Source organism: Staurois parvus, unplaced genomic scaffold, assembly GCF_062004578.1.
Source record: "Staurois parvus isolate SC_StPar_1 unplaced genomic scaffold, SC_StPar_1.0 ptg000253l, whole genome shotgun sequence".
Taxonomy (NCBI): domain Eukaryota; kingdom Metazoa; phylum Chordata; class Amphibia; order Anura; family Ranidae; genus Staurois; species Staurois parvus.
The window spans coordinates 730,014-751,823 of NW_028318049.1; the positions used below are offsets into that span (position 1 = coordinate 730,014).

The window sequence follows — 21,810 nt, forward strand, 5'->3', positions numbered from 1 at the left end:
TATTCTGTCCCATTACTTTTGGTCCCTTAACAAGTGGGAGGCACATATGCAAACTGTTGTAATTCCTACACTGTTCACCTGATTTGAATGTAAATACCCTCAAAGTAAAGCTGACAGTCTGCAGTTAAAGCACATCTTGTTATTTTCATTTCAAATCCATTGTGGTGGTGTATAGAGCCAAAAATGTTAGAATTGTGTCGATGTCCCAATATTTATGGACCTGACTGTAGGTGTGATGGTCAGGTGTACTGCGAGACATAGACTCTCACAATACATGAAGCTTCACCTATGATGACCATTTATTTAATGAAAAACAATCAGATTTGGTTGTTTTCAAACTTTTTTTTTTTTTTTTTCCATCAAATTGGTTCTAAAGGCTCAAGGTTTTGTTACCTTCATGCCTTCATGCATTTTAGGCAAGAAGTTAAAAAGCCTTCTGTGTGCTGCTCCCCCCCCCTAATACTTAGCTGAGCCCCCTCTCAATCCAGCGATGGGCATGAAAGCAGTGGGTCTCTCGGAGTCTTTCCCTCCTCATTGGCTCAGACAGCAGTGGGAGCCATTGGCTCCTGTTGCTGTCAATCACAGCCAGTGAGGAGAGAGTGGGGGACAGGGATCAGCCGTGCTCTGTGTGTCTTAAGAACACACAGAGCATGGCTCAGGAGGAGCAGGCATGAGTTCCCTCAAACAGTAAGCAGCTTGCTTTGGGGACACTCAGCAGGAGGAAGGAGCTAGCACTACTAATCAGAATGCATGACCTGCATAGGTCATGTACCAATATGGTTGCCCTCGTGTAATTTTTTAAAGCTGAAAGTGTTTAGAATGGTGAGACGTTTGGGAATTGAGGGAAAAAAAGCAATCGTACTCCTCTAGATGGATGCTGCCTCTGTCCCCTGCCACCTCTAAGACCAAGAACTGCGTGATCAAAGACCGCTGATTGCTCAGTTCTCAGCCTCCAGTGAGCAGAGAGCTCAGGACTGTCAATCAGCCGCACACTGAGAGGCTGAGCCAGCTGCTGGGCCAGGTATCTGGGTGGATCCCAACATTAAAGTCAGGATCAATCTACTTGTGCAAAAGTTACATAAAAATTTATTTTTTCTCAAAAACCAACAAAAAAAGTTGATCTCTCCAGAGCCTTGACTGAGTAAATTAGTCCACTGTCAGCTGAATACTGGCCACAGGAGTGCAGAATGAAATGCACTCCTGTGACCCAAAGGAGAAGTAGGGCCAAAAAAACTTTGCCCCCACTTTAACCTTCCCCCTTCTTCCTTTTTTTTTTTTTTTTTTTTTTTTTTTTTTTTTTTTATTAGAAAGTTTTTTTATATAAAAACAAATTTTCTTTAACACTACCATGATATTGTCATATTGTAACAAGTCATCTTCTATGTTGATTGTAGGGGAGCAGAACACAGGCATGAACACGGATCTGTATAATTGCACTTTTCCTGCCCTCATCTCAGACTGGCGACGTAGCTTCCACGAGAGCTCCCTCGGCCAGACAGACCCCAACTTCCCCTTTGGCTTTGTTCAGGTAACCATTCTTATTATTATTATTATTATTATATACATATATATCACATATGCCTAGGTTGAGTCCCATTTGTGGGGACAAAGGGTCACATGTTTATGGATCCCTGAATGGGATTGGGTTCACTATATACCAGCACTCACCATACTGTATCTGTGGCGGTGCAGTGTTGCACCCCTGCCAATGTTAAATAGTTTGTCTCAACATACTAACTGCTACATCTGCAGGAGATTTTGTTCTGTTGAAAAACAACATATTTACTGGGTGGATCAGCAGATAAAAATATAAAATTCCCTTTAAAAGAAAAATGAATGCAGCCATCACATCTACGACTTGGTAAACTGAAATATAGTAAATGGTTTGCCTTTTGGGTATAATACTGCTTTAAAAAGTGCAGCCAAAGCTCATTTGGCTGTACCTCTCCTATGGATCACAGGAATGCAGTCTGTTCTGCACTCCTGTGGCTTGTCAACCAACACCATCACACAGCTGGTCCAGGCTGGGGAAAGATCCCGACCATATGGTCGGGATCCACCAAGGCCAAAAGTATTTGGAACACCTGAATCCAATGATTTGGATGGCTGGCCCATCTCCTCCATGGCCACAAGTGTATACAATCAAGCACCTAGGCATGCAGACTGCTTCTACAAACATTTGTGAAAGAATGGGTCGCTCTCAGGAGCTCAGTGACTCCAAGCGTGGTCCCGTGATAGGTTGTCACCTGTGCAATAAGTCCATCCGTGACATTTCCTCGCTACTAAATATTCCACGCTCAACTGTTTGTGGCTGAGTTGCTGTTGTGCCCAGTTGCTTCCACTTTGTTATAATACCACTAAGTTGTAGTCAACGTAAAATGACAGAGCGGGGTCAGCGCATGCTGAAGCGCACAGTGCGCAGAAGTCGCCAACTGTCTGCAGAGTCAATAGCTAAAGACCTCCAAACTTCATGTGGCCTTCAGATTAACACAACAACCGTGCGTAGAGAGCTTCATGGAACTGGTTTCCATGGCTGAGCAGCTGCATCCAAGCCTTACATCACCAAGTGCAATGCAAGGCGTTGGATGCAGTGGTGTAAAGCACGCCGCCACTGGACTCTAGAGCAGTGGAGACGTGTTCCCTGGAGTGACCAATCGCGCTTCTGTCTTGCAATCTGATGGACGTGTCTGGGTTTGGCGTTTGCCAGGAGAACGGTACTTGCCTGACTGCATTGTGTAAAGTTTGTTGGTGGAGGGGGGATTATGTTGTGGGGTTGTTGTTCAGGGGTTGGGATTGGCCCCCTAGTTCCAGTGAAGGGAACTCCTTTTAAGGTGTCAGCATACCAAGACATTTTAGACTATTTCATGCTCTCAACTTTGTGGGAACAGTTTGGGGATGGCCCCTTCCTATTCCAACATGACTGCGCACCAGTGCACAAAGCAAGGTCCCTAAAGACATGGATGAGCGAGTTTGGGGTGGAGGAACTTGACTGACCTGCACAGAGTCCTGACCTCAACCCCATAGAACACCTTTGGGATGAATTAGAGCAGAGGCTGCGAGCCAGGCCTTCTTATCCAACATCAGTGCCTGACCTCACAAATGTGCTTCTGGAAGAATGGTCAAACCTTCCCATAGACACCCTCCTAAACCTTGTGGACGGCCTTCCCAGAAGAGTTGAAGCTGTTATAGCTGCAAAGGGCGGGGCCAACTCAATATTGAACCCTACGGACTAAGACTGGGATGCCATTAACGTTTGTGCATGTAAAGGCAGGCCGACCAATACTTTTGGCAATATAATGTATATCTGGAAGGACTGTGACCGTGCTTCCGTTAGATTATTGGCACTGTTTAGATCCAATATCCAACCAAGCTTGTGTGGCTATTTTGGTAAATGATATGATCTGGCATTTGCTTGAACTTTTCTTCACTAGAGATGCAGTTCATGGACTCCTTGTAATATTGTAGTGTTTGAGCCTCAATACAATGAACCACACTGCTGATAAATGGATGCATAGAATTTGCTGCAGTGATCTATGTTTGACCTGTTGCAGTGTATCCGAATGGTCTGTGGAACCATATAGCAATCAGTTGTGCTCCTTCTGTGAACGCCTATGGCAGCTATTGTGCAGTTTTGCCTACCCGCTCAGCAGGGGCCCATTCAAATATTTGGACATCTATACCCTTGCAGGTTTAAAGCTGGCCATACACCTACAGAAATTCTTGTTGGAACGTTTTGATCTGATGTTCAAAAGCCCCTAAAGTGGAAGAAAAAGCTAACTATAGCCTTAAAAAAAAGTTCCTTCCCCCTCCTACCTACCTTGTGATCTGTGTAGCTACCTATGTTTTGAATCTGCTCCTGTCTAGTCATGTGATCCTGCAGCTCCCACTTTCTGAGTAAGGAAGCGCTCCACAGCTGTAAATTTCAGGAGCGGTGACCTCACCCATGGGTTCCCATGACCCAGCTGTTCTCAGCGGTCGCTGTGCAATCTCCTTTTTAGGTTTACCAACATATGTACTGCAAGGGCCTGCCTAATTGAATATAGATTGATTGAGTAGATTAGATTTATTAAAAACTATGTACCTAAAGTTGATTCTACAGAGATTGTGTTGTGCTATAACCATTTTTCGTTCATTGTTCCCCAGCTGTCTACATGCCAGAAATCTCAACAAAAAGACAACTATCCTGTAATCCGATGGCACCAAACTGCCGATTATGGCTATACACCTAACCCAAGGATGCCAAACACATTCATGGCTGTGGCGATGGACCTCGGAGATGAAGCATCGCCATATGGAGGGTCAGATGCAGAGAATGCATTTCTATTCTTATCGATCTGTTTTCTGTGTCATGAAGTTCTGAGTTGAAAAAGCTAAATTCTTGAAAAATCACTAAATCCTAATATGGGAGTCATTTTACCTGCCAAGGATTTCTAATGCTGTCCATTCAGTCTTTAGATTTCCACAGTTCTGCCACATGACATAGTTCTGTCTAGCAGGTCAGAAGGCTCTTGTGTTGTGACTGGACAGTAAAAAGAGAAGCAGCACACTGATCTGGATATTTAAAACCAGATGTTTCCTCTGCTGCTAAGATTTAGATGTCTTGTCCCTCCCACAGCCTGTGATAGGGTACTGAAGGAGAAGCAGCAGACTGATGAACTCATCTGTCACTATGCTCTCTTCTATCATCAGCATGTTCCAAGTGAGCACAACTTTTTTGGCTCCTTGTGCTGCATATTCATAGTTGCAAAGGATAAGTCTTTTGATCTTTATTTCTCAAGGTTTGATTTGGTAGGCAGTGGCTGTGGCCAGAATGACTGACCTTTCAGGACAAAACGCATGTGGGTGGTTAAAGGGTGAATTCCAGAAAAGTGTGTGTTAATCCAGTATGAAACTTTCACTCTGTACCGTGTCTTCCTGTAATAAAGACCAGTCACTTCTGCTCTTTCCTTGTGCTGGGTGACTAGACTGCCTGTAGAAAACTATAGGAGGGAGCAGAGAAAAGACCATATTGGGTGGGGCCTGCCGAGTCCCTCCCACAGCTCTGCTCAAGTTATGTACAGCACAGTGGTGGCATAATACCTGGGTTTGAAAAGACATTTGGTGCTCACAAAGTGGGTTTTGTGGCTATTGAGAAAATACAGACCGACAAACCCCCTGCTGGATGTCTATACTGATATGGATGGGTAATGTGTTTGAAATGTAAGGATGCCCCATCGTTTGAATTCAGTCCTCTGTAGGTTGATCATTTTCATCAGACGCCCCAAAAAATCAAAGTGGGAAAAAATGTTGCAGTAGGATAGTCCACTTTGCTGAAATGTCATTGCAGCAACTCAAAGTGGTCCTCAGTAGTTTGTATGGCCCCCATGTGCTTGTAGGCATGCCTGATAATGTTGGGACATGCTCCTAATGAGACGACGGATGGTGTCCTGGGGTATTTCCTCCCAGATCTGGACCAGGGCATCACTGAACTCCTGGACAGTCTGAGGTGCAACCTGGCAACGTCAGATGGACCGAAACATGATATCCCAGAGGTGTTCTATTGGGTTTATGTCAGGCGAGGGGCCATGCAATGGTATCAATTCCTTCATCCTCCAGGAACTGCCTGCATACTCTCCCCCACATGAGGCCGGGCATTGTCCTGCACCAGGAGGAACCCAGGACCCACTGCACGTCAGTGTAGGGTCTGACAATCCAAATCCAAGGATTTCATCCCAATACCTAATGGCAGTCAGGGTGCCATTGTCTAGCCTGTAGAGGTCTGTGCATCCCTCCATGGATATGCCTCCCCAGACCATCACTGACCCACCACCAAAACGGTCATGCTGAACGATGTTACAGGCAGCATAACGTTCTCCGTGGCTTCTCCAGATCCTTTCACGTCTGTCACATGTGCTGAGGGTGAACCTGCTCTCATCTGAAAAGCACAGGGCGCCAGTGGTGGACCTGCCAATTCTGGTGTAAAATGGCAAATGCCATTCGAGCTCTATGGTGCTGGGCAGTGAGCACAGGGCCCCACTAGACGTTGGGTCCTCAGGCCACGCTCATGAAGTCGGTTTCTGATTGTTTGGTTAAACATTCACACCAGTGGCCTGCTGGAGGTCATTTTTGTAGGGCTCTGGCAGTACTCATCCTGTTCATCCTTGCACAAAGGAGCAGATACCGGTCCTGCTGATGGGTTAAGGACCTTCTACAGCCCTGTCCAGCTCTCCTAGAGTAACTTGCCTGTCTCCAGGAATCTCCTCCATGCTCTTGACTGTTCTGGGAGACACCCAAACCTTCTGGCAATGTCATGTATTGATGTGCCATCCTGGAGGAGTTGGACTGCCTGTGCAACCTCTGTAGGGTCCAGTAATTGCCTCATGCTACCAGTAGTGACACTGACCCTAGCCAAATGCAAAACTAGTGAAAAACAGTCAGAGAAGATGAGTAGAGAAACTGTCAGTGTCCTTAAGGCTGGTCATAATTTGTAGTGGTTGTTGTGGTTATTAACCACTTCCCGACCGGCCGTTGTATATAAACGGCCGGACGGTGGCACTGCAGGGTTGGGTGGCCGTCTATAAACGGCCTCTCCGCACCCTGCTTGTGCGCGCTCCCAGGGAGCGCGCAGCACCGCGATCCGGTGCCCGCTGTGTCCTCCGGACACAGTGAAACCCCGATCGTTGGACGGGACCTCTGTACGAGGTCCCGATCATGTGATCACTGATTGGCCAATCAGTGATCACATCCAAAGTAGTAAGCAAGATGTCACTTCTGACATCATTGCTTACTATGTGTGAAATCTGTGAATGATCACAGAGGTCACATGGTACAAGGCTATTCACAAAAGCCTTGTACCATGTGACAAGCTGTGACCAATCACAGCTCACTCAGTTCTTCTCAATGAGTGCATGAATGCACACAGAGAGAAAGAGAAATGATTGCTTTTACATCCTATATGGGTGTAAAAGCAATCGGTGTAAAAAAAAAATCTTCATCACCCCTCACCATGGTGACACTGTACTGCTAGGGTGACAGTATGTAAAAAAAATAAAAAATAAAAATAAAAAATAATATAAAAATGTTTAAAAATTATAATTTTTGCTTATAAACTAATTTGGATTTTTTTTTTTTTTTTACTAAAAAGATAACGGAATAAATTTTGGCTAAGATTTATGATGAAATATTATTTATTTGCAAAATTTTATAAAAAAAAACACTTTTTTTCAAAATTTTTGGACATTTCATTTACATAGCAAAAAAAATACAAATCCCAGTGGTGAATAAATACCACCAAAATAAAGCTTTATCTATCTCAAAAAAATGGTAAAAAATTCATTTGGGTACAGTGTTGCATGACCGCGCAATTGTCATTCAAAGTGTGATAGCGCTAAAAGCTGAAAATTGCCCTGGTCAGGAAGGGGGTAAAAGTGTCCGGTCTGGAAGTGGTTAATAAAATAATAAAATAGTGTATGTATGGATGTGATCCCTCATCCACACAGGTGACTTGGATGGAGGAATCCTTCCTGCTGTGCTATTGTGTTCTGAGAGTGGGACTCCTCCACTGTCATACTGCTCAGCACTGCAGCTGCTGATTGGATGAAAGCTTTCATGACCATCCCATTCAACATAAGTTAATTGACTTCTGTTGAGTGGGAATAGATGGATCGTGGTTTTGCCAGTCCCTGCTGAACCGGCCAAATTTCAATCCGTCTATGGCTAGCTTTAATGAGTACCTTGTTTGATTAAATGGATAGTGACCCAAGGCAACATCTGTTAAGAGACTGTATAGTAGTGGTGTTTTTTGGTGTGGGTGTTTTTTTTTTTTTTTTTCCCCATTTTTTTTATTCAATAAGGTGTTTTTTTTTTTGTTTTTTTTTTTCCTTTGCAGCGTTCACCCAAGGGATAAAGAGACAGTAGGGTACAGGCTCTATCTGGGGGCACGTGCCATTGCCTATGGGGAGAAAGTCCAATTCCAGGGTCCATTTCCAGTTAGTATCGACATTTATTATAAATACCTGTATATGAATATTACATACGACCAGAAGCTCCTGATTGGTGGTACCTGTGATGATGTATTTGAGGTAAGGAGGAAAAAGTGGTTACATTTTTATACAGGGCTAGTCGAACAGACTGATATTGCCTTACTACCTGGAGTGGCTCCAGACAATTTTATTTAGGGGGTGCTGTTCCTGTGGGGGAGATGTCTCTATGAATTCCTTGTTATAGGAGACTTTAAAACAATGAGAAATTCTTAAGCAGTCATATTTGTGACTAAATTCCCCCCTGTCCACACATTTGAGGTAGATGGGTAATCCTCTCTGCTGAGGTATTGTATTCTGGCAGAAGGAAGACTCCCCACCATCACAATACACTGATCAGCAGTGCTGGCTTTAGCCTGTGGTGCTGATCAAGCAGGGAAAATCTGACAGGCTGGTTGTACAGAAATCGATCAGTAGTTCTGTACAACCAGCCTACTTGTACACGGGTTGAAATTTTGTCCAGAACCGGCTGAATTTCAGTCCATGTATGGCTGGCTTAACCCTTTGAGGACCAAGGGACGTATTTGTCCCATGTTTTTAATTGCCTGTATCATCTGATTTAAGAACTTAAAAAAAAAAAAAAAAAAAAAAGTATTTTAGAGTCAAAATATTCGTTTTTATCAGCAAATGGATCTAGCTTTTTGCCAATTATTTCATGAAATGGCTTAGTTACAGCAACTGAAATGTATGAACTTTAAAAAGAAAAAAAAAAAGTTTCAAAATCTTACGGTCCTCAAAGGGTTAAAGTGGCACTCTAGGCTAGATGACAAGAATTGGTGAACAGGCAGGATTTTTATTGCAGAAGAGACTTGCTTTGCCTCTTCTGCATGAATGCTACTTGCCTGTCCACCTGCAGCTCATTGTACAAATTCAGCAATAACCAGTGTGACTGAACTCCTGTGCATTCATGGGCGTGATGTCATCTCTACTCGGAACTATAAAACTGATTGCCATTGTTTGCCAGCAAGTACAAAAAACTAGATTTGGTGTTGATGGGCTTAAAAGTACAGCATAGTTGCCAAAATCTGAACATAATTAGGAGTGACACCTTGAAGGAAAATTTGATGTGCTTTTAGGCATGGTGATAAAGTAGGTGATTCTTCATGGTGTATGGCTTGTAGTATGCCACCCCCCCCCCCCCCCCTTTTGCTTTGGTTCAGACAAAATGGGATCTTGAGGCCCACTGAAGAGATTCTGGGAGTAAAATAAGCCCCATTGGTGTCAGAGCCAGAAATTACAGCTCCAGAATGTCGGGGCCGGCAGTGATAAACCCCAGTGAGTGTTGGGGCCAGCATTCAAAATTGATTTTTGCCTTTTTTTCCTAATGGGAAAAAATGGGTGATGGGAGGACAGACTGCATCAAAAGTCTGAACCACCATTCACACTTGTGCGACAATGCACAACAGGAGGAATCCTGTTATTGTCTATTGGGCTGGTTCCCACTTATCCAATGTGCTTCCGAGCAACCAGGAAAAATGCTGGCACTTCCTTTTTAGTGAGTGTGATTTTGGCCCCACTGAGTTCAATGTGAGAGCATGGAAAAAAAGCATCAACCAAAGCATGAAAATGCAGATGCATAAGTGTGAACCTAGCCAGCCAAAGGATTCTAGTCTATTCAAAGCAAAAAAAAAAATGTTTCTGTAGTGGAGCTTTTGAAAATTGTGGCTACAAGATGATGGGGGGGGGGGGGTGTGTTTGCCATAATGCTGACCTCCCCTCTATCCGTCTCCAGGTATATTGCAGCACTGACCAAGGCAAAAGCTACAGGTGGTTTCCTATGCCAGCCTACTCTCTGATGATATCTGCAAACACCGTCACCATCTCATTTGATGGATGCCCTGCCGTTCTAGGAGTCCGCTATGCCTGGGATGATTGGCCCTGCGAATACAAGAAATGTCCGCTCTACAGTCTCGAACATCAACTTCCTGCTCCTCTATTTGTGAAATATTTTGCCATTTGAATCCTCTGGGATCTGTTCTGATCACCTATCGTTTTTTTTTTGTATTCTGGTTTTTCACTTTTAAAGTAAAAATGCTCAGAAAGTTGACCTCCATTTCTTGGTTACATGGGAACTTTAGAAATCTTAGGATCATTACTTTAACCACTTCCCCGCCACCCTATAGCAGATATACTGCGGCAGGGGTGCACAAAATCACGTGTGTGTTAGCATTTCCAGGTTGGGGGTGCGCGACCTACCTGCACTGCTATTAGTGTCCTTAGCTGTCAATCACTGGGTCCCGGCTGGTGATTACTCACTGGCACCCTGTGATCGAGGAGTATCACCAACTGAGGGAGAGAACTGTATGTAAACAATACAGGTCTCTCCCCTGTTATGCTGAGCCATGCAAAGCAGTGTGCTTACAGCTGAAAGCACTAAAACAGCACATGTTAACTCCTTCCTGCCCAGTGCCATTAGTACAGTGTCAGTGCTTTTTTATTAGCACTGATCACTGTATTTGTGCCACTGGGGACGTCAGTGACATCAAGTCAGTTCCCTTAAGTGTCAGAATACAGTCCTGCTATAAGTTGCTGATCGCCGCCATTATTATAAATATTAAAAAAAAAAATTCTTATATGTGTATATATACCGCCATTTTGTAAATGCTGTAACTTTCATATGAACCAATTAATTTACATGTATTGGAATTATTATTTTTTTTTTTTTTTATAGCCCAAAAAATAAACGTACAGGCAATCAAATACCATTGAAAAATCCCAGTACATGTAAATTTAAAAAAATCATACATTTCATTTGGGTGCAGCGTTGCATGACCGCGCAATTGTCAAAGTAAAGCAGTGCTTTCATGCAAAAAAATGGCCGGGTTAGGAAGGGGGGTAAAGCCTCTGACGGGTAAGTGGTTAATGGAGTGTGGAAAAGAGTACCTGTCATGTATCCATTGTGAAGCTGGCTATTCTGGTAAGGGAGGCTAGGAAATGGAGATGGTCCCTGGCCTAAGTTATAATGTCTATATATAGATTGGTGACCACAACCTAGAAAAAAGATCTGGGTGGGGTATTTGGATATAAAGAAGTCTTTCTTCTCTTAGCAGTGCTTGTGCATTGGAGTTTAAACATTCTCCAATATCCCTGGCCAGCTTAGGCTAGGACAAGAGGAAACGCTGGAACTTGACCTATTAGAGTGGCCCTTTTCCTTTGCCCATGTATGTCCCCACTGAAATATTGTATTCTGACAGCGAGACTCTCCTCTGTCCCAATACATTGATCAGCAGCTGCAGCCACTGATCAACGGAAAACATTCCAACAAGTCCCTTCGGTAGAAGTCCATTATTTGACTTCTGTCGAGTGGGAAAGCTCACTCGCTGAGCAGAATTTAGTGGGTCTCCTGCTGGACTGGCTGAATTACAATCTGTGTATGGCAAGCAATACTGCATGGTTAAAGGAAAGGGTCAATTTTTATGCCAACCTTACAGTACAACAGAATGAAATGCATGCACCTGAACACAAGGTGGGGAACCAGTATAGCTCTTATTAGATTCCAATGGACTGTAACATCTACAGGCCTAACTGGATCAATTGCTCTGATAATGGACAATTGTGTTCACTGCCTGCAGTCTATTCTTAGTTTATGGTCTGGAATCCCAAGTACATCTACTGTATGTCTCCTGTTTGAAATTTCCATCCATGGCGATACATTTTAAACTGTTGGATCAGTATTGTGCATATACCACCCAGTCGACCCCATATAGGTTCTAAAAAAAATGTATTTGCTAACTAAATCTACATGAAAATATCCCCTCCTGACGTGTGGCAGCTTCAGTAGGCCAGAGGACTTGGCACCTGTGAGGTGGCCCAGCGAACAGGAGCTTTGTGGCCAGTGCAGTATGGCAAATGTAAAGCTGAACTCCAGGCTAATGCCTAAATACTCAGATGAAATGCATATATTGGAGCTTATTAATTCTTAGCATAATGAGTTTTTTTTTTTTTTTTTTTTTTTTTACAGCTTTGCTACACAATAAATCCTTGTCTGGCAAAGGAGAGGACCTGGTCTTTCTCTGCTGCAGTTTCACTTACAGGTCCCCTCCTTTAACTGGACAGTAAAGGAAAAAGCAGCTCAGTGATGAACTAATCTCTCTTGTGATCTGCTCTCTCCTCCTATCAGCATGCACCCTGCACATGCCTGATGTGTATATGCTGTATCCAGGGCTGATTAATCGCTCCATGAGCAGTTATATGTGTACAGCTGCAATCAGCTGTAGGAGCTGTCCGCTCCCTATTGCTTGCAATGGCAATAACCCTTCATCTAATCACCGGGAACCTTAGTTTGGGTCTTCTGCATGTACTCACAACCAGCCCCATTGGCAAGTGTGAATGTAGCCTAAAGAGTCCACCATTTTATTTTTTGTGAAAAGGAGAACTTGCCCTTTAGGCCTCATTCACACTTGCCAATGGGTCCATTGGTGCCAAACATTCTGACCACCCCTTCAGGCCCTGCATGATGCCCGTCCTGCTGGTGTGCCATACACTGCACAATGAACCCCTGCAGTAAGTGTCTTTAACCACTTAGCCTCCGGAAGATTTTGCCCCCCCCCCCCCCCGACTTTCCTGACAAGGCCACTTTATGCGATACAGTGCTGCGTTATTTTAACAGACAAATGCGCAGTCATGTAACGCTGTACCCAAATGAGATTTATTTTAAAACTATGGGACGTTATACTGGAATTTTTTCTTTCTTTATATATACTAGTAATGGCGGTGGACATTTTTGCACTAACTGACACTTTGTGGGAACCAGTGACACTAATACAGTGCTAAAAATATACACTGATTACTGTGCTAATGACACTGGTTGGGAAGGGGTTAACATCTAGAGTGATTAAAGGGTTAAGTGTGTGCCTAGCTATGTGGTTGGTGTAGACTAGATGTCACTGGTACAAGCGGAAGTGATGGATCGTGTTCCCAGTTCTACAGGGACACATGATCCATCGCTTTCTCCTGTCACAACAGAAATGTGCCTATGTAAACATAGCTCTGTACTTCCTCCCTGCCTGACGATCTGCAGGTGCCTGCAAAGATCTGTTCACCTTGGGCTTGAAGATCGGCTTCTGCTGTGACACTTCACAGCAGAAGCGATCCAGCGGTGGCGCATGCGTGCCTCTTTGAGGCGGAATTGCAAACTCATGGGGGTATATATATGTTTGTTTTTTTTGCACTGGAGAGCTGCCCTGTAGCAATAAAACTGCTATTGGGCTGATGTAAAGTGGTTAATAACGCACTCATTGTTCAGCGCAGATGCATGACCGCGCTGACCTGGGGCTCTTTATTCTGGTAAGATGTTCCAGAAGAATGAAGTGCTTCTAATTGGTCATGTAATCACGCTGATCAGTACCCGCATTGCCAACATTATGATGGGGCTGTGTAAGGACCGTTACACCAGCAACACGGATGCGATGTCCATCAGGGTCCAGAGTGGGAACAGGATATTTGGAGTTGGTTCACCTTTTTCTTGTTTCATGAAGTGAGCTTGCCCTTTAAATGATTAAACCTGACTGCTCTGGCCTGGCAGGCTGAGGATATATTCAGTGCCCAATATTACACGCTGTTAATTTTGGATCTGTTCTGTTTATGTGTGTTCTAAAATTTTCCGGTGTACACATCGCCTTCCCCCTTGGCAGGTTGAATGTGCAGTGTGAATAGGCTCTCTGTTCTGGGCCTGGCCTGGTATGGTAGTATGGGGCTGGCATGTGCCCAGGGACAGAAGGTGCACAGCAGGGACTGCCGTCCCATCGTAGAGGAGCTGGATGTGTCATTGCATATGCAGGAAGAGCCCCCCATCAGGGATACATTGAAGGAAACCTGTTATCAAAGCAATATAGAGACCCTAATGAATGAGTGTTGCCTAGCTGTCATGCTGGACTCCTCATACTTTGTGTGTCTCGGCCCCCAGTTCTATAATGGAATAGGAAATGGTTAATACTCCTGTCTGTTTTTTCATCCCATTGGGAGATTTCCTGATCTCTAGACATAACTGGAAAAAAGAAAAATCGACAAAGTGAGGGATTCCCCTCTCAGATCGTCACTGAGGTGTCCCCATTGGAACCTTTCCCCTCTGTTTCTGTGAGTACTAAAACATTTTGGATTCCCATCACTTTCACAGTGACCATGGTCACCAGTGTAAAGAGAGAAGGGGAATCTCCCTAGAGGGACACAAATGGGAATAAAAACCAGACAGGGGTTCTAACGCTTCCTGGCTTTGTGCAAAGGAAGTTTATTCTGCTTATATTTTGCCTTCCCTGGTTCCTTTCTTCCCTGTATTGATATGCTAATGACATTTTTAAATAACATTTCTCCATTTTCATTACACATACCCAGTAATATCCTCACTTGGTCTCTGTGCTTCTCTATGTAGTGCAGGTACATCATGGCTGGTGGGAGGGGCTGACACAGTGCTGTACATGGCTTCCTGAAAACATCACACTACCCTTCCTTTTATATCCTTCTCAGCTTTGCATACAGTGAGCTAGCTCTTGGGAGGAGTTCTGCAAATGGGAAAACTTCCTTGATGACTGGAGCCGTGGGCATTCTAGGCAGGCTGCATTTGTATGGAGACTACCCAAAGTAGCATGATGCTGAGCTTCCATGTTGGAAAGAACTGAAACCCAGTGAATGAAAGGGGTGTACCAGGGATAGTCAGGCTGGGGAGGAAGGAGCTAGATGATGCTGGATGTCCTCCAGCTAGGAAATAGGGTGAGCTCTATCTGACATGCTGAAGCTTGTCATTCATATTGTAAGCAGCTCAGTGTGCTGTGAAATCACTTTTATCAGAGTTTTTGCATAATATATTCCAGTGATGATTTTATAAAATGTGCAATCCTTCCTGTGAGAACAGATCATGGTGATTTATTATTTTCTGTTTCTGAAAGTTGAAGTGTTCAGGTGTCTTTCGCTCTTCATTATGAATAATTCCAGAATGTAACGAACATAAAATTTTGATTTCTGTCTCAATAAAAGTTCTATTTTTCCTTAAGCCTGGAGTTTTACTGTAACAAGAGGAAGGTACAGTGCCTTGAGAAAGTATTCATACCCCTTGATATGTTCCACATCTTGTCATGTTACAACCAAAAACGTAAATGTATTTTATTGGGATTTTATGTGATAGACCAACACAAAGTGGCACATAATTGTGAAGTGGAAGGAAAATGATAAATGGTTTTCAGAATATTTTACAAATAAATCTGTGAAGTGTGCCGTCCATTTGTATTCAGCCCCCCGGAGTCAATACTTTCTAGGTCCCCCTTTCACTGCAATTCCAGCTGCAAGTCTTTTTGGGGATGTCTCTACCAGCTTTGCACCTCTAGAGAGGGACATTTCTGCCCATTCTTCTTTGCAGAATATCTCAAGCTCTGTCAGGTTGGATGGAGAGTGTCTGTGAACAGCAATTTTCAAGTCTTTCCACAGATTCTCAGTTGGATTTAGGTCTGGACTGTGACTGGGCCATTCTAACACATGAATATGCTTTGAACTAAACCATTCCATTGTAGCTCTGGCTGGATGTTTCGGGTCATTGTCCTGCTGGAAGGTGAACCTCCGTCCCAGTCTCAAGTCTTCTAACAGGCTTTCTTCTAAGATTGCCCTGTATTTGGCTCCATCATCTTCCCACCAACTCTGACCAGCTTGCCTGTCCCTGCTGAAGAAAAGCATCCCCACAACATGATGCTGCCACCACCATATTTCACAGTTGGGATGGTGTGTTCAGGGTGATGTGCATTGTTAGTTTTTCACCACACATAGCATTTTGCTTTTAAGCCAAAAAGTCCCTTTTTTTTTTTTTTTTTTTTTTAAAATCTCATCTGACCAGAGCACCTTCTTCCATGTTTGCTGTGTCCCCCTCATGGCTTCTCGCAGACTGCAAACAGGACTTCTTATGGCTTTCTATTAACAATGGCTTTCTTCTTGCCACTCTTCCATAAAGGCAGATTTGTGGAGTGCATGACTAATAGTTGTCCTGTGGACAGATTCTCCAACCTTTTATTATTATTATACAGTATTTATATTGTGCCAACAGTTTGTAAATTACAATGGCAGACAATACATGAGACCGTACAATAACAATACAATACACGAGGGGATTGAGGGCCCTGCTCCTTGGAGCTTACAATCTAGGAGGGAGGGGATAGTGGTACGGGAGGAAAAGCTATGGGGGATGGAGTGGTAGGAAGAGTGGAGGAGATCGGCAGTTAGCAGAGGGTGGGGTAGGCTTCCCTGAAGAGGTGGGTTTTTAGGGTGCGCCTAAAGGCTGTGGATCTCTGCAGCTCCTCCAGAGTTATCATGGACCTCTTGGCTACTTCTCTGATGAATGTTCTCCTTGCCCGGCCTGTCAGTTTAGGTGGACGGCCATGTCTTGGTAGGTTTGCAGTTGTGCCATACTCTTTCCATTTTCAGATGATGGATTGAACAGTGCTCCGTGAAATGTTCAAAGCTTGGGATTTTTTTTATAACCTAACCCTGCTTTAAACTTCAAAACTTTATCCCTGACCTGTCTGGTGTGTTCCTTGGCCTTCATGATGCTGTCTGTTCACTAATGTTCTCTTACAAACCTCTGAGGACTTCACAGAACAGCTATATTTATACTGAGATTAAATGACACACAGGTGGACTCTATTTACTAATTAGGTGACTTCTGAAGGCAATTGGTTCCACTAGATTTTAGTTAGGGGTATGAGAGTAAAGGGGGCTGAATACAAATGCACGCCACACTTTTCAGATATTTACTTGTAAAACATTTTGAGAACTATTTATCATTTTCCTTCCACTTCACAATTATGTGCCACTTTGTGTTGGTCGATCACATAAAATCCCAATAAAATACATTTACGTTTTTGGTTGTAACATGACAACGTGGAAAATGTCAAGGGGTATGAATACTTTTTCAATGCAGTGTACCTTCCACCACTACCCTTTATCCGGCCCTTGGGGCACTGCTGCCAATGATGGGAAACCAATGATTACAACAATGGGGTACCTTTACTCTCATTAAAATCAATGATGGGGTATTGCTGACTCCTATTGATGGCATGGCACTTTCTACTACCACCAGCCACAGTCTGCCCAACCCCCAAAGCTATATATATTTGAAAATTGATCAGTCCTGATGTACTAGTGGCCTATCTCATTTCATGAGGCCCCAAAATGCTAGGACAATATAAATCCCCCCCCCCCCCCCAAATTACCCCTTTTTGAAAAGTAGACAGTCCAAGGTATTTAGTAATGGGCGTAGTGAGTTTTTGTAAGTTGTAATTTTTCACAATTTTTTAGAAAATGAAGAAATAGCACAAAGTTAATAAGGTATTAAGATGTTTCTAACACACATCATAGGCATGCTTAGAAATAAACCCCAAAATACATTCCGCTACTCCTCCTGAATAGGGGGATACCATATGTGTGAGACTTTTTCACTGCCTAGCCAGTGCCACATAGAGGGGCCCAAAATCCAAGGAGCACCTTCAGGCAGTCTAGGGGCATACATCGCACATCTACTTTAATTTCCTGACTATCACATTTTAGAGGCCCTGGAGCACCAAGACAGCGGAAACACCCACAAAATGACAACATTTTGGAAAGCAAACACCACAAGGTATTTTTAAGAGGTTAAGAGGCATAATGAGTCTGCAGATGAACTCTTCATTTGTACTGCCAAAAGTTTTTAAAAAATGCTGAAAGAAAATTAAAATGAATGTTTTACACAAAGTTGTCAATTTATTAGGATATTTTTCACACACAATATGGGCATACTTAGAATTACACCCCAGAACACACTCTGCTACTCCTCCAGAGTATGGGGATACTACATGGGTGAGACTTTTTCAATGTTTGGACTGATTATGTAAGCACTTGATTTCCTAACATTGTCATTGTGCGGTTGTGTTCATGCAGCAGTTATTTACTACTAGATCACTGTGATTGATCTCAGCGATCACGTGGTACAAGGCCAATTTCATTGGCCCTGTACCATATGATCACTGTGACAATCATGGCAAATGAATGAAAGGCTTTATTTAAAGTGGTTGTAAAGGCTGAAGATGTTTACCTTCATGCATTCTATGTATGATGGTAAAAAACCTTCTGTGTAGCAGTGCCCCCAGCCCCCTCAATACTTACCTGAGCCCCATTGCGATCTAGCGATGTGAATGACAGCCTCGGCTGTACTGGGTCTCTGCCTCCTTATTGGCTGAGACAGCAAGCGGGGGCCATTGGCTCCTGCTGCTGTCTAGCACAGCCAGTCAGCCAATGAGGAGAGAGAGGGGGTGGGGCAAAGCCACAGCTCCGTGTGTGAATGGACACACAGAGCAGCAGGTGCCCCTATAGCAAGCTGCTTGGTGTGGGGACACCCAACAGACAGCAGAGCCTGCAGGGGACTGAGAAGAGGAGGATCCAGGCTGCTCTGTGCAAAAGCACACTCACAGCAGGTAAGTATAGACGTGTTTGTTATTTTACAAAAAAAAATATGAACCTTTTAGAATGACTTTAATACTATGATAACTGTGATGTCATTTGATACAGGGCAATGACATTGGCCCTGTACCTCAATCTGTGATCTACTGTGTCTATCACAGATTGCACCCCAAGGGTAATTGACAGTCAGGTAGGTGCTTGAACTCAACTGTAGCCAGTGTGAGTTCAGGGCCGTGCACACGCATGACTGTCAAATTTTGGGCAGCGGCTGTGTCAGTGCAGCCCAGGGGCGGACTGACAACTCATGGGGCCCCCGGGCAATAGGGGATCATGGGGCCCCTGTTTCCTTGCCCAAACTCAAAAAAGCCTATGAAAAAGGTACCAGGGGCATCTCAAGGGGCCCCCTACTGACCCCGAGCCCTCAGCAGTGCCCAAGTTTCCAAATGGTCAGTCCGCCTCTGGTGCAGCCACTGCGTCCCAACTGAAATGAATTTGTCTGCCTGCATGAAACACCCATTTATCAGGTAAACATGGCTCTTGCCAGGGCATAAGGTGTAATGTGCCCGTGTGAACGAGGCCTAATAAAATCAAAGGTATCCAAAACTGTAAAAAAATTTCAACAGGAGTTCAGCTTTAAGGCTCCTTTCACACCATGCAGTTGCGACGGAGCACACATTGTGCATCACGTCTAGGGTGGCCCATTCATTTCAATGGGCTGCACTAAGCGTGGGAAATGCACAGCAGTCCCTGACAAAAGTCCCTGATCCTTTGCAAAATTGCACTGTGCCCAATGCATTTTGGTGCACATGAAAACACCTGTGTTAGCAAATGCATGGGGTACTATGAAGAATTATCGCACTACCCCACATCTGCTAAAAGGCGGCACAGTCCTGTGTGTATCAGGAAATCATGCGATTTTGTGTATGTTCCCAACATGCACGTAGCAAGTGTGGACATAGCTAAATGTATACTAATGCGACTCAGTCATTTCTATTTGATTCTAGGCACCCACAGAGGAGTCTGGATTCACGATTTTAAGCCTGGGTTCACACTTGTGCGGTGCGGTATATCACATGTGATTTGCACAGGAACCGCACTGTGCACCTGTGCATATCACATGTGACTTCTGTGCGGTCCAATTTGAGCCATACATTTTGTATGACTCAAATCGCACCACATCTGCACCAAAAAAGGCGCAGGACCCTTTTTTTGTCTGCACTAGAATCGTATCGCATGGGTATTCACACCTATGCGATCCAATTCAGCACATCGCACCACGTTTTGCGGACTGATTTCAGGGTGTTGTTAACTTTACATACACACCCGCAGCGGTTCGCATGAACAGGGTGTGATTGTGATGCGGTGCGGAATTCGCACAGAAACCACTGTGAAATCCACACCGCATCAGTATGAGCCCAGGCTAAAAGAGACCTTGTCACTGCCTCTCCACCTCATCCAATCTGAGAACACTTTGCATTCATTCATAGTGTTCTCTGGATGGCACCCATGCTGAGTGAGCGACCTTCTGTGTTCACTAAGCAGCAGGGCAGCTGCTTGACACGGGACCCGGAAGCCAGCGGCAATGACTGTAGTCGCAGTGCCCGCTACATCCATTTTCAGAGATTTAGAGTAGGATTATGTGTAGTTAGGCATAAGGAGATGAGCAGAAAAACGTTCAAATGTGAATGAGGGGTTAACGCACCCCTGCTGGTGTGAATGAGCCCTTGGGCCGCACATACACTTAACATTTTGTAAATGCACACAAAGTCACGCAATCAAAATTGTGTTTTACACCGCTCACATGTGACAGACCATTCATTTGAATAAGCTGCCCAAGGAGCAACAAAACGCTCATGCTTCTTTTTTTCGGTGACAAGCCATTTTTTAACCACACATTGGAAGCTTGTTTTATCACATGGCAAACAGGCGTCTTTGTATGCCATGTTGGGGGTGCCTTTAATGATGATTGGCAACTCAATTTCAACACGCATTTTTCACGGGTTTTGTAAATGTGCAATTTTTCGTGCGATTCCGAAATGCTAAGTGTGAATGCAGGCCAAGGGGTGGCTGGGAGCTGCATATTTTCCTTCAAAGCATTGTGTAGGCTCTATCTCTAGGTTCACACTTTCAGTGCGTTTTCCAGTTCGCAGAAATGCACTGCATGATTTCCTATGGATCTAGTTCACATCTGTGCGTTTTGAGCCAGTGCGGATTTTTGAAAGGGTCCAGGACCTTTTTTTCCAGCAGCTGATTGCATTTTGCGTGTAACAGACGTCGATGGAACCGCATCAAAAACACATGCAAAACGCATGTATGTGTGTTTTTGGTGCAGGTTTCCTGCAGGACAACAGACACCTTCCCCTAACATTAACCACCTCCCGTCCGGCCGTTGTATATAAGCGGCCGGACGGTGGCAGTGCAGGGTTGGGTGGCCGTTTATAAACAGCTTTCCCAGCCCCCTGCTTGTGCGCGCTCCCCGGGAGTGCGCAGCACCGCGATCCGGTGCCCGCTGTGTCCTCCGGACACAGTGAAACACCGATCGTCAGACGGGACCTCTGTGCGAGGTCCCGATCATGTGATCACTGATTAGCCAATCAGTGATCACATGCAGAGTAGTAAGCAAGATGTCACTTGTGACATCACTGCTTACTACTTGTGAATGATCACTGAGGTCACATGGTACAGAGCTATTCACAACAGCCTTGTACCATGTGACAAACTGTGACCAATCACAGCTCACACAGTAGTTCTCAATGGCTGCAAAAATGCAGACAGAGAGGAGAAATGATTGCTTTTACAGCCTTTATGGGTGTGAAAGCAATCAGTGTAAAAAAAAAAAAAAAAATGTTCATCACCCCCCACAAGTAGTACAGTGTCACCATGGTGACACTATACTGCTAGGGTGACAGTATGTAAAAAATAAATAAATAATAATATTAAATTTTTTTTTAAAAATGTACAAAAATGTTTAACAATTGTTTTTGGTTATAAACTAATTTGGGTTATTTTTTTTTTACTAAAAATATAACGGAATACATTTTGGCCAATATTTATGATGAAATATTAATTATTTGCAAAATTTTATAAGAAAAACACTTTTTTAAAAAATTTTTGGACATTTTAATTTACATAGCAAAAAAAATAAAAATCCCAGTGGTGAATAAATACCACCAAAATAAAGCGTCATCTGTCTCCAAAAAATGCTAAAAAATTCATATGGGTACAGTGTTGCATGACCGCGCAATTGTCATTCAAAGTGTGATAGCGCTGAAAGCTGAAAATTGCCCTGGACAGGAAGGGAGTGAAAGTGTTCTTTACGCATAAACAATGCATAAAAAATGTTTCCTAAACGTGTAAAAAGGCAAAACGCACTGGAAAACAT

The 21,810-nt window shown here is 43.9% G+C and overlaps 1 protein-coding gene across 1 annotated transcript in view; it reads left to right on the forward strand.

Annotated features, from left to right (window-relative positions):
* SIAE (sialic acid acetylesterase) overlaps nucleotides 1-15,003 on the forward strand; it is a 33,790-nt gene extending 18,787 nt beyond the window's left edge. The window contains exons 7-10 of the mRNA XM_089680908.1: nucleotides 1,395-1,528; nucleotides 4,144-4,298; nucleotides 7,868-8,060; nucleotides 9,751-15,003. Coding sequence (XP_089537034.1) covers nucleotides 1,395-1,528; nucleotides 4,144-4,298; nucleotides 7,868-8,060; nucleotides 9,751-9,978 — 710 coding nt within the window. The 3' untranslated portion in view covers nucleotides 9,979-15,003. The remainder of the gene's footprint in view (nucleotides 1-1,394; nucleotides 1,529-4,143; nucleotides 4,299-7,867; nucleotides 8,061-9,750) is intronic.
* Nucleotides 15,004-21,810: the final 6,807 nt, after the last annotated feature.